General features: G+C 34.7%; 2 protein-coding genes across 9 annotated transcripts; both read left to right on the forward strand.

The window, feature by feature from the left end:
* The first annotated feature begins 2,837 nt into the window (after positions 1-2,837).
* LOC9322033 (polyadenylate-binding protein 2) lies at positions 2,838-6,894 on the forward strand. The gene is made up of 9 exons (XM_002883853.2): positions 2,838-3,477; positions 3,689-3,807; positions 4,019-4,675; positions 4,761-4,838; positions 4,924-5,013; positions 5,512-5,649; positions 5,914-6,093; positions 6,189-6,380; positions 6,456-6,894. The coding sequence occupies exons 1-9, from the start codon at positions 3,198-3,200 to the stop codon at positions 6,687-6,689; spliced, it is 1,968 nt and encodes a 655-aa protein (XP_002883899.1). The 5' UTR covers positions 2,838-3,197; the 3' UTR covers positions 6,690-6,894.
* Positions 6,895-11,535: 4,641 nt separating this feature from the next.
* On the forward strand, positions 11,536-16,726 carry LOC9319967 (E3 ubiquitin-protein ligase MBR1). Of its 8 annotated transcripts, none has more exons than XM_021031685.1 (8): positions 11,536-11,898; positions 11,985-12,119; positions 12,480-12,555; positions 12,667-14,400; positions 15,217-15,270; positions 15,400-15,498; positions 15,570-15,722; positions 16,367-16,726. In XM_021031685.1, exons 4-8 carry the CDS (start codon positions 12,733-12,735, stop codon positions 16,499-16,501), a joined length of 2,109 nt encoding a protein of 702 aa, XP_020887344.1. In that variant the 5' UTR covers positions 11,536-11,898; positions 11,985-12,119; positions 12,480-12,555; positions 12,667-12,732; the 3' UTR covers positions 16,502-16,726. The 8 variants fall into 8 exon arrangements, with proteins under 8 accessions (XP_020887344.1, XP_020887346.1, XP_020887345.1 ...); XM_021031687.1 differs by having other exon boundaries at positions 12,480-12,546; XM_021031686.1 differs by having other exon boundaries at positions 12,006-12,119.
* Positions 16,727-18,186: the final 1,460 nt, after the last annotated feature.

An 18,186-nucleotide genomic window follows, 5' to 3' on the forward strand; every position in this document is an offset into this window, starting at 1 on the left:
GCTTTATAACGGTAGTCCAACATTATTTTGTAGTACTCTAATTCAAAATTTTGTTACCCTCTATAGATACACATAAGTTACAAAACATTTCACTACATTAATTTACAATTTATTACAAATTTGGCAAAAATGTGAAACTCAAGTGATAATAAATTAATTTATTAAATTTATTTAGTTACTAGGATTTAAAAGTACTATTTTGTTTTCTATAACTGTGGTATAAATTCTATTTGTGATAGTAATATTGTAATAATCAACAAGTATTGACTTTTAAGATAACAAAATATTATCTCAACTCTCCAATTTTTTCACTTCTTGTCCACCGTCCTCTTTTTTTTTTTTTTTTTGACACAAAACCCTTTCATTATTTTTTCAATATCCCTGAAAATGTTAATTCACAAGCCTTTCAAATATATTGATAATGTTTTGTCAAATCATATGATTCATTTAAACATGTAAATTACATCTTTTTAAGTCGTTGTAGAGAAGAAATAAATTGGAAGATTTTTTTGCTAATACTTTTAATGAATAATCTGGAAGATTTTTTTGTTAATTGAATTGTTAAAAATACCCCTTTTGGTGTGCCCTTTTTCAAAAATGTCCCTTTTAGATGTCCATTTTCAAAAATGCCTCTTTTTAAATCTGAAATTTTTATAAAGTTTTATTAGGTTTATAAGGTACTTATGGATTGTAACTACTACTTGAAGACTCGATCCTAGTATTTATAAAGTTTTCTAAGGTGTTTTTAAAGGTTTTACAAGTTATTTTAAAGGATTTTTAAGGTTTTTCAAAGGTTTTACAAGATATTTTAAAGGTTTTTTAAAGGTATTTAAAATGCATTTATAAGGTATTTATAAAGTATTTATAAGATTTTAGATAAATAGAAATGTAGTTTGTGTATATTTTAATAATATTACATACATATTTGGGTAAATCTTATATTTTTAAGAGCATTTTTTATAAGGTTTTAAAAAAGGGGTATTTTTGAAAAGTGGCATTGAAAAAGTGGCATTTTTGAAAAAGTAGTATAATTAATACAGGTTTTAATATATTTTTAGGTTAAACTAATTTAGTTTTCTTACGATAAAATATATTCAAACTATTCTCACGTATCGCGTGGGTCTTTTTCTAGTATATATATATATATATATATAATAATGATCTAATAAGCCAATAGTATAGATCACTGAAAGAAATTTATTTGATATATCTATGGCAAATTCAAGTACATATGCGTTAAGATTAGAGATCAATCTTCGTTATCCATACATACGGGTGTGATTAGGATACAATACATCTTGTCGGGATTGGTATTCCGTTATCCACCATTAACAATGAGTTTACAACATGGGGATATTAACACATAAAAGAGCATTAAACTTGAATAACACTTGGTAAAAAAACTCCATTTCACACCATAAAATACTATATGTTAACCCAAATAACACTCATAATAAAGCTCCCATGAAGGCTTTTCCGGTTTCTAACGCCAGCGGTTGAAGATCGGCGAAAGTTTTAATACGTGCATGGTGACACAACGGTATTGGATCTAGAAACCAAAGGCACAAACTCACTATAATCCCAAATTCAATTCTACCGTGTGCAAACTTGTTCTTCACAAGACCTTATCTATTGACAATGATTAAAATCTCTTTTGGAGGGTGTACTTCAATTCCTTTCAAATTCTTGAATTAGCTGATAGGTCACAAGATCAAATTCTGATGCAACCAATTTTTTTTTAAATTATAGAAAATTTTCTACTGATTAAAAAAGAAATCGATTTATTTATAAGAAAAACAAAAATTATGGGTCTAGGAGAAAGTGTAGTAGAATTTTTTTTTTTCACACATTTTACCTGAGCATTAGTTAAACTAGAAATCCATATATGTGTCTTTTTTTTTGTCATTTGATTTTAGTTTAAACTTTTAAGTGAAAGTTACAAAAGCCGGCGAAAGATAAAAAATCTCCAGAAAACGAATTCCAAAAGAGGAAAGCCGATGCCAAAAAAGAAAAAAAAAAAGGATGCCGAATTCAAACGCAACTAAATTAAACTTAGACACCGAGCACGAAAACCAACCGATGAACGATAGAGAATGAAAGTCTAAAGCAAAAAACGATTGGACTAGAAACAAATGCGAAATGCCGAAGGCTGATCGTAAACCATATCCATCACGGATTTTTTGATGGAGTTCTCGTGATTAAGATATACTCCCTCCGTATTTTAATAAGTGTCGTTTTAGGATTTTCTTTTTAAAAAAATTAGATGTCGTTTTCAAAATTCTATGCAAAATCTATTACTTTTTAATGTTTTATGACGTCATAAAACATTAAAAAGTAATAAATTTTGCATAGAAATTTGAAAACGACATTCAATTCAAAAAAATAAAAATTCTAAAGCGACACTTATTAAAATACGGAGGGAGTATAAATATAATCATAAATAGGAGAGATGTTGAGTTACAATTCTTATTTGAGAAAGGTTTCTTAGTTTTTAACATACTTATTTGACAGTTATTATTATTTAATTATTTTAATTTTGATTTATGATTTAAGAATTAAATAAATAATTAAAATAAATAAAATACTATATTTAAGATGTCCAATGGATTTTTTATTGATGCTGATGCTCTTATTTAGGCACCTAATCCACACCACCACCAGTGTCAAATGTGTAGAACGGTAAAACCTTAATATTCACATCACCTAGCGTAAAAATCCAGACGTTTTACTTCAGAACAAATCCAACGGTTGAGATATTTTCTCACACAACTCTCTCAAAAAAAAGGGAAATAAAAAATAAAAGATCATTTAATTATAAAACCAAAAAAAATCAGACTCGTCGTGTCTCTCTTTCCTCTTCGCAGTTTGTTCTTTCAACATTTCCCCCAAATCTCTCACCAGACTATCTTCGATATCGCACGCGCCGCCGCAGGCTTCGCCGCCGGCAACTGCTTTTTACCCCTTTTTCTTCTTCTTCTTCCCTCTCCTCCCTAAAAAAAACCATAAAAAAAAAACAATCTCTCTGTTTCGTCTTCTTAATTCTCCGTTTCAGTTTTTCCTCTATCGATTATCGTTTTCTAGGGTTTTTCAAAATTTTGATTACTGTGAAGAAGAAATAACGAGAGGAGAGGGAAGAGTTAAAGAAAAAAACAAAACCCTAAAAAAAGAAGAAAAATTTAAAAAACCAAAAAAAGAAAATGGCTCAGGTTCAATCTCAATCTCAATCTCAATCTCAGTCTCAAACTGTGAATGGCTCTGTTCCTCCGGCTATGGTTACTGGTCCTGGTGCAGCAGCAGCGGCTCAGTTTGGTACTACATCGCTTTACGTTGGAGATCTGGATCCAAACGTGACGGATTCGCAGCTTTTTGATGCGTTTAGCCAGATGGGTCAAGTTGTATCAGTTCGAGTTTGTAGGGATTTAGCTACTCGGAGATCTCTTGGTTATGGTTATGTCAATTTCACCAGTCCTCAAGATGGTAAGTTAGTCTCTTTAATTAGGGTTTTGCTATTATTGAGTTTTAGTAGTGTTAGGGTATAACAAAGTTAGTAACTTTGGAATAGTGCACTTGTATTAGTTGCAAAGGTCTTCACTTTACTGTCTTTGTGGATATGTTTGGTCCTTTATCCTTTGCTATCTGTTATTTTGACATTTGATGGGACTCTTCATGGTTGTGTTTTATGTGGCAGCTGCAAGAGCGATCCAGGAACTGAATTACATACCTCTTAATGGGAAACCTGTTAGGGTTATGTATTCTCATCGTGATCCTAGTGTTCGCCGAAGTGGTGCAGGGAATATTTTTATCAAGGTATTCTTCTGCGTCTTTACTTTCGATGTTCGACTAATTGCTTTCCTTTTCCACGAAGATATGATAGGTTTAGGTTAGGAAGATGGTATCTTTATTTTATTGGGATACTGAAATCTTGTTTTGGTTTTGGAATAATGGCAATGTAGCTGCTTTCCTTAGGCTTTGCTTCTTTTTTTTTTCCCCTCCTGCTAACCATGGTTATATATGGCAGAATTTGGACAAATCTATTGACCACAAAGCGTTGCATGATACATTTTCTGTGTTTGGGAACATTATCTCGTGCAAGGTAGCTGTAGATTCTTCAGGACAATCAAAAGGCTATGGGTTTGTGCAATATGAAACTGAAGAATCTGCTCAGAAAGCTATGGGTCAATTGAACGGTATGTTGCTAAATGACAAGCAAGTGTATGTTGGACCTTTCCTCAGGAGGCAAGAAAGAGATTCTACTGGTAACAAAACAATATTCACCAACGTGTATGTGAAGAATCTTGCTGAATCAACCACTGATGATGATTTGAAGAACATTTTTGGTGAGTTTGGAAAGATAACAAGTGCTGTGGTGATGAAAGATGGAGAGGGGAAGCCAAAGGGTTTTGGGTTTGTTAACTTTGAAAATGCTGATGATGCTGCTAAGGCTGTTGAGTCTCTCAATGGAAAAACATTTGATGATAAGGAATGGTTTGTTGGTAGAGCCCAGAAGAAGTCTGAAAGGGAAATGGAACTAAAGGTTCAGTATGAGCAGAGTTTGAAGGAAGCTGCTGACAAGTTTCAAAGTTCTAACTTGTATGTTAAGAATTTAGATGACAGCGTTTCTGACGAGAAACTCAAAGAGCTCTTTACACCTTATGGCACTGTTACGTCTTGCAAGGTCCAATATTCCCTTCTCTGCTAATCTGAGTTGTACTATATTCTGTTGATGGCATAAATAAATTCCCTTTCCTAAAACATAATAGGTGATGCGGGATCCTAATGGCATGAGCAGGGGCTCTGGTTTTGTAGCATTTTCAACTCCTGAAGAAGCAACCAAAGCTGTAAGCCAATTGTAATTTCTTGTTGAGTTCGTACATGATGAACAAAGATAACTCTTCAGCATTACTAACAGTGGAATCTGTACAGATGTCAGAGATGAGTGGTAAAATGATTGAAAACAAACCTCTCTATGTTGCTGTTGCCCAGAGAAAGGAGGATAGAAGGGCCAGACTCCAGGTTTGTTCTCTTGAAATTGCGTTGTAGCATAAGATACTGAGCTTTCTGACTTTTTTTTGTTTGTTTATGTGTCAATTTTAAGCAATTGGACCTGTCAATATTGAATGTGAAAATTGACATATCTGTTTAGAATTTTCATCACTAATACAGAAATGCATCTTGAGAATCTAGGTCTGGGTGATTTGACTCATATAACTCATAAACATACATGTCTTATCTAGAACCAGTTATAGTCATATTTTGTCAACATTTCTATGTATAACATTTCCCCTGACTTATAAGGGTAATACATGCATCTCTTTTACTCTTCACTGTTTCCAATCTTGTTTGTGTAATAGTGGATGAAGTAAGAAACAATGCCCATATATGTACCCTCAACTGTTGTATATTCTATAATCTAAGATATAGATAATGCCTTTTGAACTTTATATGGTCCAGTGAAATATATGGTGGTGAAAATTAATGTAATAACGGGTACCTACACCACAATGTCAACAGGCTCAGTTTTCCCAAATGAGACCAGTTGCAATGCCACCACCAGTTGGTCCTCGTATGCCAATTTATCCCCCTGGTGGTCCCGGAATTGGACAACCAATGTTTTATGGTCAGGCACCTCCTACTATGATTTCTTCACAGGTATTTCTGCTTTTTCCCTTGCGCTTAATAGCCAATCACTAAACTTTGCTTACTGAGAAACTTATATTAGTGTACATGTCATTAATTTACTCCAGCTGACTAAAACCCCCTTTACCATATGAGGTTTTACCTTTATAATTGAAGGCATAGCAATGTATAATAAATTTATCTTTATCTCGTTACTAAGAATATGGGTTGCATATATCATTTTCCTGTTCTTCTCAAGAGTGTTGGATAATCTTAACTTGTTATTGTACATGCCAGCCCGGGTTTGGCTACCAGCAGCAGCTGGTTCCTGGAATGAGACCTGGTGGAGCTCCGATGCACAACTTCTTCATGCCAATGGTTCAGCAGGGCCAGCAACGTCCTGGAGGGAGACATCCTGGAGGGATCCAGCAATCTCAGCAGCAGCAGCAAGTTCCCATGATGCAGCAGCAACACCAGGTTCTTTTCCTTCTCAATCACTTTAAAAATCTGTTTTTTCGGTTATACCTTGGTAGGAGATTTCTTCATAATCTTTCTTTGTGGGTAATAATCAGATGCACCCAAGGGGTCGAATGTTCCGCTATCCTCAAGGCCGTGGTAGTGGTGGTCCCCCTGATGTACCTGGAATGCTTCCATATGAGATGGGTAGTAATATGCCATTGCGTGACCCTGTGCTTTCTCAGCATGTTCCTATTGGAGCTTTGGCTTCATCCCTTGCTAATGCTGCTCCAGAACTCCAGAGGACGGTGAGAAACCTTTCCTTTACTTGTACCTCTTGGGGTTTGGTTCTTAAAATTTGATTGTGGTATTGTGATGTGTAGCTTCTGGGTGAGAATCTGTATCCGCTGGTGGAACAGCTAGAGGCAGAGTCTGCAGCTAAAGTGACTGGGATGCTTCTGGAGATGGATCAGACTGAAGTACTACATCTCTTGGAGTCACCTGAAGCTCTCAAGGCTAAAGTAGCAGAGGCTATGGATGTTCTCAGAAGTGTCGCTGCTGGCGGTTCAGCCGAGCAGCTTGCCTCCTTGAACCTGAACGACAATCTTGTTTCTTAAGTTATCTTGTCTTTCTGTTCGGTTTGAAAACACAATTTTCGAAGTGTGGCTTTGTCTCTTCCATACACAGTTGGAGACCTCTCAGAGTTTCGTGTTTCTTTCCTTTTCTGTAGGATTCTTTGACATGGTTTGTGCTTCCCCTCTTTGACTTAGTACGTTTTGTTTGAAACTTGATTTGATATCTTTAATTTTGGTTTGTTATTTACCAAATTTCAGGGCAAATGCAATCATAAGAATTAAAGAAGTTAGTTAAGACGTTAAACCTATGTGCAATTGAATCAAATTCTTAAGTTTTACAAGATTGTTAGATATGTGGATCTCATGATCATTTTAAAAAATATTGTCCGCATAACAAATGACATGGAAATGATAGGAGCTCATGCCACACAAGGTGATAAGCTACACTAACAAGGATTCAAGATAGAGAATATAAAATGTGTTGACAGTTTCAGCTTTTGTACACATCAAATGACTCCAAGTAAAATACTGATTTATGGAGCTTAAATCCGTTGGTCAACTAAAGTTCACAAATAATGGTCTAGAAGTAATTACCACAAATGAGAGATGAAGCTACTAAAGAGAAATTGGCAATTTGCTTGAAAGATTAGTGTCACAAGTGAGATAAGACAATGTTGTGGCCTAACAAATTAGGGCATATAAGTTAGAAAAGGCTGCCGTCAAAAAAAAAAAAAAAAGTTAGAAAAGGCGTAAATAATCTTGTGAAAAAATGAGACTAAGGTCCCATTCGTGACACAAAACTGTATAAGTTTTTTAGCGGATATAAATAAGAGCATCTCCATCGGCAGAAATTCTAAAAGTTTCTAAAAGAAAAAATATTATTATTTTAAAATTATAAATTTCTTTTATTTTTTATATTAATTGGACTAATGAGATTATGACATGTGGCAATGACATCATAGAAGAGTATCTCAAAGTTTCTGAAATGAGAAACGTATCTGCTTTATTTTCTTTCTCTCTTTTCCTTTTATTATTTTTTATTTATTAGTGTCTACTCAAGATATCTCCGATTGAAATGGTCTAAAAAACTGTAAACGATACTAAATAGTTAAAAGCGGGATAAAACAGCGGTAAAATGTAACGATAAAAAATGGTGAGAACAACGCTTTTGATATTGCTTTTAGTATCACTAGATCGAAACCCGCGCTACGCTGCGGGACTTTCCTAAAAAATTATTTTTGAAGAAATTGTTTGATAACAAGTGGTTTTTAGAAAACAACATGCATAAAGTGAATTTAACAAATAATTTAAGCTTCAAGTATTTTTCGTAAATAAAATTTCTTTTAATATAAGTATTTATGGTAGAAATTTAAAAGGCTTCACGGATTTTGTATTTTACTTTTGCTCGTATATTAGTTGTTTTTATTTCTAAGTTTATATATAAATACATTAGTAAATAAATTTTATATCTTACTTTTACGGAAGCAATTTACCTTATAATCAATTTTTTGTATTTGTTTGTTTTATTTTACTTTTTATTATATGTTTAATTTCTTACAAATGTTAGAGTTTTTATATTGTGATATACAAAAATATTTTTTCAGCGACTTTTATACTTCAAGAACCTTAGATTATTTTTGTTAAAATCATTTATGGTACACAAGCAATATTTAAATCCTACTGAAAGTATTTTAATATACCTTTTGTTTTAATAAATAATTTTTTTGATCATTAAATCAAAATAATTAATACACAAAGTTTTTTGTGTGTATTTTTGTTTGTTAGAAGCTAAACACTATGAACAAGATTTTAACTTTAACACAATTTGATTTTCGAATTAGATCAGATCAATATTATTATGGGTGGACATTTTAACAGAACGAACCCAAACCTAGCAAACTAAACACAAACCGATCCAAACCAAACCATAACTTACATTCAAACCATTCGATTATATTTTTTCTCAACCCGAACCGATAACTCAATCTATTTATTTATTTAATTAAATAATAATATTGTAAATTCTAATATGTAATGCTTTACTTATACTAACGTTGCACTTGATTTAGAGCGTTAGATATTTTTTTATTTTCTAATTAATAAAATATAAAATTAGATTGATTTTGTTTAAATATCTCTACCTTTAAGTTTTTTTAAGAGTACATAACTAAAACCAGACCGAACCGAGCAGAATATACATCGACCCGAACACAAGCCAAATCATTACGAGGGGTTTTGTAGTTCGTTTTGATCATTTTGTTAGAAAAAGTCTTTAAAAGATCATATTTTTTATGATATACATATAAATGTTTGTCTTCTTTTAAAGCTTAAAATTTTTGCCAAATCCGATAGTTAGTATTTGGATTGTCTCTTTCTAGCACTAATAAAATTATCTAACTGTCAATAAATATTATGAAAATAAAACTACTTTTGAATTCTGATTCAAAAGATTAATGACTTGAATTTTTCCTTTCTTTGAATGAAATGAGAGTTATATTATTTGTATTTGTTGTTGTATCTCATTATGTACACACAATCAACAACTGAACCTTTAGTCGCCTCATGTACATTCTATAATTTCACTCCAATTTTTTGTTATTCAAATTAAACTATATAAAGTCTAGAGGAACATGGCTGCATGTGTTTGATTATTTATTGTGCCAATTTTTTTTGAATTTCTAAGAAGCTCCAAGAGCTAATCAAACCCGTGAGCTATTTTTTAGATTTTTTTTCTTTTTTAGTAGAGTTGAAAACATCGAATAATGATTAAAAATATTAACTTTGAGTTTAAGTAAGCAAACTTTCTCCAACCCATTTGCCTATTAGGTCTCTTCTATATCATATCCTCAAATTTTTCTGAATCTTAGCCTTCACAAACCTTCTTTCACCATTCCTCATGATTCTCTCTTTTTTCCTCAATCGACCACTCATATTTTCTTATACACTTGGATCATGGAGTTTTTTTTATGTGATTCATCAATTGAGACTTCAAGCTAAAACTACCGGTGAAACAAAACATAGAAATTTATGCACTTTAAGACGAAAAGTAGATGTACTTTTGAAATATTGTTTTTTAATTTACTTTCAAATTTAAATATTTTTACGAGTTTTTTCTTCTTTGTAATTTTCTTTTGGTATATACCTCCATTCATGAGCTATCAATTTTCTTCTTTTTAAAAGAAACCATGTTTTGCATTTAGAAAAAAAAAATTATGTTAGCTTACATGTTTGAAAAAAACATATAATGGTGTGACTACCTACGAAATGATTAATAAGGACCTTACGTTAAATTGATTTTCTTAATAGAAATTTAGGCATTGAGCTGTTTTTATTTGAAATAATTATTAGGTTGTTTTTTTAAAGTTTAAACCAATTGAGCTTGGACTTGGACTTGAGTTTAATATAATAATTATTAAGTGATGTGAAATTAGAAAGAGTTATTATTGGTTGAGAAATATGAGTTGTATTAATCGAAATATTTTGATTGGTTGACGATTTTAATGAGGTGTCAGTCTTAGAATACTCTAAAATGCTGAGATATTAGCACTGGAGAGACTAGGCCTGGGCATAAAATCCGAAATCCGAAAACCGATCCGAAACCGATCCGAAAAATCCGGCTCCGAATCCGAACCGAATAGTCATAAAACCCGAACGGATAATGAATTCTCCTATCCGAATTATCCGAACCGAACCCGATCCGAACCGAAAACCGAAAGGATATCCGAAATCCGAAAATAAAATTATATATCCAAAAATATAAGTTATATTTAGCTATAATTTTATAACAAATAATAAAAATATCATAAATAACCTAGATATCGGAAAGTTTTTGGTTATATTTGTTAAAATTATGCATATTTTTGAAAAACTTAGCCAAATTTTAGTAAGATTAAAACTATTTTTTATTTAAATTGAACATTTTTATAGTTTTTTTTTCCTCGCAAACCGATCCAAAATTAATCCGAAACCGATCCGAATCCGACACTATCCGAACCGAACCCGATCCGAATAGTCATAAAATCCGAACAGATAATAAAATCTCCTACCCGAATTATCCGAATCCGAATAAATCCAAACCGAATCCGATCCGAAATCCGAATGCCCAGGCCTAGGAGAGACTTATGTTGTTTTTACTTGATTTTTTTATATTGCAGCTGGTGCACAAAAAAAAGAAAAAGATATTGCAGCTGGTGCACAAAAGTTCTCCGGTACAGGGTGGTTCTGTACATCGTCAAATGGAGAGCCGCCAACCATGGGAGCTGCGAACCTTCGTAGAAGTCTGTCCCTACTACATGCTGAAGTCGAGGCCCTTCTCTGGGCGATGAAGTGTATGATTGGTGCAGATAATCAAGAGGTAGCGTTCTTTACAGACTGTTCAGACCTGGTGAAGATGGTGTCTTCTCCAACCGAATGGCCGGCGTTTTCAGTATGCTTGGAGAAATTTCAGAGCGACAAGGAAGATTTTTCATTTTTTTCTTTATCTTTAATTTCTCGTAGGACTAATGTTAAAGCGGATAATCTGGCACGAAAAGTTCGTACAGAACCGTTTCATATCATCTATGTAAACAACATTCCTCATGAATGACTCTTTTAAGCTTTAATTAATTTTGGATGACAAAAAAAAAAAAAAAGCTTACCTGATTACAAATATATGAATAACAAAGAAAAAGAAAGTTACAAATTATTCTTACCGTGACAGTTGTCTTTAGTATTAAGTTATTACCGTAGCTAGAGCCTAGGACAACACCAAAGACCACCACTGAGACAAGTGACGTCCTGCAAAATCTAACACTTAAATAAATATGTCAGAGAAGATGATTCATTACACAATTTAGCACCAAACTTTTATTTTATTAATTTCTAAAGAAAAAAAAAATCATATCTTTTCAGGTTTTCATTACACAACAACAATAAAAAAAAAAAATTGATTTTTGGAAAAAAATTTGTCACATGAAATCTGTACGTCTCTGAATCTTCTCTTCTTCCCTCATCCATTGCTTATGTGCTTCTTCTTCTTCTTCTGATTACCAAATTTTCATTTCTCTTCTTCTTCGTCGTTTCTGAGAAAAAGTTTGCATTTTTTTTTTGTGAGAATCAAGAAAGAGACTAAAACCTAAGAATCGTGCAGAGGCGAGGACACCACAACACACCACACCCAGATATTGAAACTACATAAAGTTTATTAATTTGATTTCAATTTCAACTTTTTTTTTAGACCCATTTAGATTCTCTCTAGGGATTGATTTTGCAGGTACCATTTTTCTCAATCTTTGTAAAAAATTTCACCTTTTTTTGTTTGTTTTTCTAATTTTTCTCTAATCTGTGTTCATTGTTCAGATCGTTGTGATTTTGGTTCAGGATTTGTTGCATTGCAATAGCTGGACGGATCGGGATTGACCCACTTTAGGTTTTCATCTAAAGATTGGAAATTTTTTTAATTTGGCATCGGATTGTTTGGATTTGATTTCTTATGTAAGTAACTTGATTTGGTTGGTAACTTGGTATTGAATCAGAAAATGTGTTAGTCATGTGATTAGGTAATTAGTATCACAACTGTTTTGGTTTCATCAAGTTTGACAATATTTACTCTCTGTTGTGTTAAAATGAGTACTTTGTTTCTCTCTACTTTCATAGAAGTGGTATACTTTGTTAGTTAGCTTATATGTTAGTTGTTATGTCAACTAGTTTGACGAGTTTTTGGTACTTAGTTGCTCAATTTCTTATATTTATGTTTGAAACTTTTGATACATAGAAATGATGCTTTTGATATATGATAGTGAAAGTTTCTGATCTTGCCTTTTTTTTGTGGTATCAATTGGAAACATAATGCAGAAGATTTAGTTGGAGCATGAGTGTAGCCTGAAGCTAGATAGCTGGCTGGCATGTGGTGATCGTAATGGTAATTACGGTGCGCTTATTTCAGTTTTGTTACTTATTTTTTTCTTTTTTCAATTTCCCTCATTCATGGATTTCTTATTCATATTTCTTTTCTTGTCTCTTTCTGTTTGTGTGACTCTAGGTCTCGTCAAAGTCCTTGTAACTTTTGATCTGTTTTCTGGAAAGTCCTTGTGTTCTAGTCAAAGGTATGAATCCAATGCAAGGGCCACGAGCTACTGGTGGTTCATCTGCTGACGTGAATCAGGCAGATGGTGAATCGATTTATTGCACAGAAACCGCTATGAATAACATGTTGAATCCAGCAGACACTGTATTTCCAAACAATAGTACACCTTCAGGACGACCAACTTATGCAAGTTCGAGTTCTCATGCTGCTCAAGATCATAACTGGTGGAGGTTTGGGGAATCCAGCTCCATATCAGGTCCTTCTGATCAGGTCAATTCCATTGGAATGAAGACAAGTCACCAGCTGCCTCAAGATGGTGCTCATCACTTTGTTGGCTATGGATCTGAGGGAAGGGAATTAGGTCTGAATGGTATGATGGTAGATGGAGGGGTTCATGCTGGCAGTCACATCAGGAATGGGCCTTCTTTCTTGCGCGGTTCAAGCTCTAATCCTATGCAACAGCATGTAGATATGAGCATGGACATGGACAGCGATAATTGTAGTGCACAGACTTCCGGGGTAGTTATCCGTCATAATAGCTATGGGAGTTCATTAGGAAGCTCAATTCAGGCCGCAGGGGAGAGCAGCAGTGGTCCTGCTTCTCCGTTTGGTGGTTGGGGTTCGTCCTGCAAAAGAAAGGCTCTTGAAGGATCCCCTGGTCATTATTTTTCTGGTGAAACTCCTAACCGCATTGTTCAGACTGAAAATAGTGCTTCGCATGCAAGTCTTTCTCAGTATGGTGCTTCAAGTAGCTTAAGTTTGGCTACACCCTCACAAAGTTCTCCAAATGTTACTAATCATTTTGGCCGGACAGAACAAATGTTTGGATCTGGTGGTGGAAGAGCAGTTGCAGCCAGTGCTTTTCATTCTGCAAGAAACACTGACACCTTATCTAGAGCTGGCAGACGATTAAATCCCAGGCAGCCTCAGGAGTCTGTAGCATTCAGCGTATCACACGCTGGAACTTCTGTGCGTCCCACTGATTCTTTGCAACAGAATTTACCATTGAACTCTCCCTTTGTAGATCCTCTAGATGTGAGATCAACTAGTGGCTCAAGCACTGGTGAGAATCAGACAAATATAGTCCACCTCCCTGCTTTGACCAGGAATATACACCAATTTGCTTGGGATGCTTCTTTCAGTTCCAGAGCCAGTAATTCTTCGGGTATTGGGATGCCTGCAGAGCGATTAGGGCCACAGTGGGAAACACCGAGAAGCAACCCAGAGCAGCCCATGTTTGCACCCGCAACTGACATGAGACAGCCGGTGCATGATCTTTGGAATTTCACACATGGAAACCCTGGTTCATCTATAGATTCTCCCTTTGTTCCTCGAGCAGGGCCAAGTTCAGCTATTCATGCGCCACAGCCTAATCCCACATGGATTCCTCCTCAGAGTGCCCCAATACATAATCCATCGAGAACATCAGAACTTTCTCCTTGGTCTTTATTTCCTAATATTGAATCTCAATCTGCTAGTCACGGTGCCTCTCTTCCATTATTACCCGCAGGCCCCTCTGTTTCCTCAAATGAGGTGGCAATGCCATCTGGTTCTAATAGTCGGAGCCATCGCTCACGGCAAAGAAGATCAGGGTTGTTATTGGAGAGACAAAATGAACTTCTCCACTTGCGTCACATAGGGAGGAGCTTAGCTGCTGACGGTAATGGAAGGAATCAAATCATCTCCGAGGTATGGGTTCCATACATACTTGCTCTTGTATGATAATTTGGGTTGATGCTATATATGAATCTTTATAGCATCTTTCACTATCTTTTACTATCGAATGGTTTGATAGGAGAATCCTTCCCACATAAGCATCTCATGTTATGAATAAGTGGGGGTTAAGAGCGTGCATTTATGGGTTGTTTTCATGGTTTTTAGTTTGTTATGTTCGTCTGATTGAAACTCAGGGTTTTTAGTTAAGTTTGTCTTCCTTTTGTTATGAGGTTTTCTTGTAATTTTCTCTGTAAAATCTTGATATGCTTGAGTATGGTACCTGCGGGTTGTGAAATTATCTGGTTTTGTACTTTTTGTGGTCTAGCTTCATATAGATAGAGTTAAAAAAATTGATTCATGCATGGTCGGTAACTATTCTCTTTTGAAGTAAGGCTATGTAGGACAGTGTATTGATCAAAATTTGAAGACTTGCATATATGCCATAATTTGGTTGAAACCTGATTTTTGTGGATGCCAGTGACAACGCCATATCACTTTTTGTTAAATAAAAATCTTAAAGGCTCTGCTATAAAGCTTTTTTTGCCAATTATTTCTAGTATATGTCTCTTCTGAAAGGTATAACTTTATCCATATGAGAACTAGAGTAGTTTGATGCACTCTGATATGACTTCGATCTGCAAACCATATTGATGTCTTACGTTTTGGGATTGCTCTTTTTCTAAATCTAGTTTATAAACCTCCTTAGCAACTGCTACATGTATTTAGTTTTGATGCAGTTCGATAAGTATTTTAATAGTGAGTTGCACTGATTCCTCTATTTGTTGTTAGCAGATACGTCAGGTGTTGCATGCCATGAGAAGAGGAGAAAATTTACGGGTTGAGGTATAATTTTGACACGAGTGATTTTCGACAATCCTGCCTGTTAATATCATTTAATGGATAGAACACATTCCATTTCTTGGTGAATCTGTTGTCCTGATGTGTGATCTTCCTTTTTTCCAATTTGATAAGGATTACATGGTGTTCGATCCACTTATCTACCAGGGTATGACTGACATGAATGATAGGCATCGGGAAATGCGGCTTGATGTTGACAACATGTCGTATGAGGTAGTATTCCTTTTTTTGACAGTTAAATCGCAATCTTCCCATTTTCCAACAATGTGTGGGAATGAATGTAGGAGCTATTGGCACTTGGGGAACGCATAGGTGATGTGAGCACTGGCCTAAGTGAAGAGGTCATTTTGAAAGCATTGAAACAGCACAAACATACAATTTCTTCTGCTTCTTCTGCTGAGTTGCATCAGAACATAGAGCCATGCTGCATTTGTCAGGTATTTGATTAAGTATGAACTAGAAGGGTTTTGCTCGTGTAATACTTACCGACTAACTGATAAGCATAAGATAAAGAAATTGGCGTTGCTGAGCTTGCTTCCATTATTTCTCGTTACATATGGAATGAAATAGGATACTATATAAATAAGATAGGTTGGACTAGAGTTTTGGGTGTTTGGTTTGTTTGGGAAACTTTTGGGCTTTTAGAGAGTTTGGGGACTTTATAACAAAATCCTATCACTTGGTTCTCGTTATCAAATCTGCATTTCTGTACTTTGTTCTTACTACTACTCCCTGAGCCGGTTTGTTTCATCTAACAATAGTCCTCCGCAATAAGTTTTGTGAATTGATTCTGTTTGTTTTCGTTTAGTCTCACTTCCTTGATCAAGCCTAAAAGTGGTATGCTTTGATATGTAATCATCATAGAGGATGATGATGTGCCATAATGAAACTAACAGATTTATTAGCTGAACTGATATTGTAAGCTTTGATATGTAATCTTTGATCAGCAATGAAAATGTTGATTTTGGGGTAACATTGGTTGATTGAATGAGTCTCTTCTGTGTCTCTTTTTAAGCTGACATAGCACTCAGCCTCAACACATGAACTGATGTTTAAAAGCCTGTTGCTGCTGTTTTGACAGGAAGAGTATGTAGAAGGTGATAATCTTGGAACCTTGAAATGTGGACATGAATTCCACAAGGACTGTATCAAGCAATGGGTCATGATCAAGAATCTCTGCCCCATTTGTAAGACCGAGGCATTAAAGACGCCATAGTACGTATGCTTGCCTCCATCTTCATTGTGCATGTTGGCTCCATTCATCATCATCGCGACACCAAAAGAAAATAAAAATAGTGATCTTAAAGTTCTGTTATATCCTTATATCTCATATGAGAATTAATTGTTATGCTTAACTCATTGTGTCACACTGTTCAAAGAACATTATGACAATTTCATAAAAATTCCATGGAGAAGAGAATAATTCCCATTTTTACTAGAATCCTTTGTAACAGTTGATAGCTGATGGTTGAGGGATAACACTAAAAGGCCTTCCAATTTTGCCGAAGACTATTTGATGCTGTCACAACATTTAAACAAATTTCGCAATGGGGCCGTAGATAGTCCGAGTGAAATCTAATCTACGAAATGTCTAACATAACATCCTTATTAGCTGCATTTCGCAAAGAACAAGTGTCACACCGGTTCTTTGACAATCTTCTCTGACCCGGCGGGGGCATTGAAATCCCTATATGGCGAGAATATAACCATTGCGGCACTGCTTATCATAGGATGCAATTGAGTAGCCATTCTTATGTTACTAGCCACATCTTCAGGACGTACATTGCTAAGAACAGGGCAGTGACCACATGACCAACTGTAGAACAATGTCTATGTGTTTCAATCATGTTCAAATATGTGGATGAAGGGTAGTTACCATATTCGCAACAAAGCACCTATAAGTACTAAACAATATAGGTATTAGTTTGGTAATGGTTGGGGCAACAAACTTGAATTTGGCAAGAATCCATGAGGATGTGGTGCAGTCATGTGTTGGATGAAGAAGTCCAATGGATTACAATCAAGTTTTCTAAGAGTTACACTTGTATACAAAATCAACTTCAATGTCAATGCGACAACCGTTTTTTTTTCACTAAGAGTGACAACGCTGCGCACACCGTTGCATAGTGGCGATATATGTACCAACATTCTGGTACTAGTATCTCTTCGTCTGTTCTTCGATTTGGCCAGAAACTGTGGAATATAAAGATGCTAAAGAAAAATATTTGAATCTTGATCCATAGAAACTAAACGGTCATGGTTTGGCTGCTCAATAGTATTAAATGGGCTTATGAAGGAAGAGAGGGAGAGGCCTTTTCCTAAAAACGGTCCCGTTTAAGTTGTTAAGTAATGTTGAAAGTCCCACATCGCTTACATAAAGAAAAGAAGTTGTGTTTATATATTATCAGAGTGAGGAACATGATTGTCCCTTCGGGGTCATCCGATAAAATTGGAACGATACAGAGAAGATTAGCATGGCCCCTGCGCAAGGATGACACGCGTAAATCGAGAAATGGTCCAAATTTTTTTTTTTCCAAAATTTTCCAAAGCAATTTCTTCTTTCTTTCTTCTGGATTTTTTCTTTTTCAGTTTTTGTTTTATGAATCAGAACTGAAGTTTTGGATTCCTAAACTTCTAGGGTTTCATTAATTTAACTGAAACTGCAATGAATTTGGATAGCTACGAAGACAATCCGATTGGTTAGTTGTTGTAGTTCTGAGGGTCATGAGAAATTTCCTATCATATAATCATCCAAGAAGTGACAAAAAAATTAAACAAAATTTAACAAATTTTTTTATAATTTATCAGATACCATATTTAATTCAAAATTTGATGATATCGAGTTTAGCGTTTCTATGTCAAATCTATGTAAAAAACTATATGATAACTTTTACCCCTTCA

Source organism: Arabidopsis lyrata (genome assembly GCF_000004255.2).
Source record: "Arabidopsis lyrata subsp. lyrata unplaced genomic scaffold ARALYscaffold_3, whole genome shotgun sequence".
Classification (NCBI taxonomy): domain Eukaryota; kingdom Viridiplantae; phylum Streptophyta; class Magnoliopsida; order Brassicales; family Brassicaceae; genus Arabidopsis; species Arabidopsis lyrata.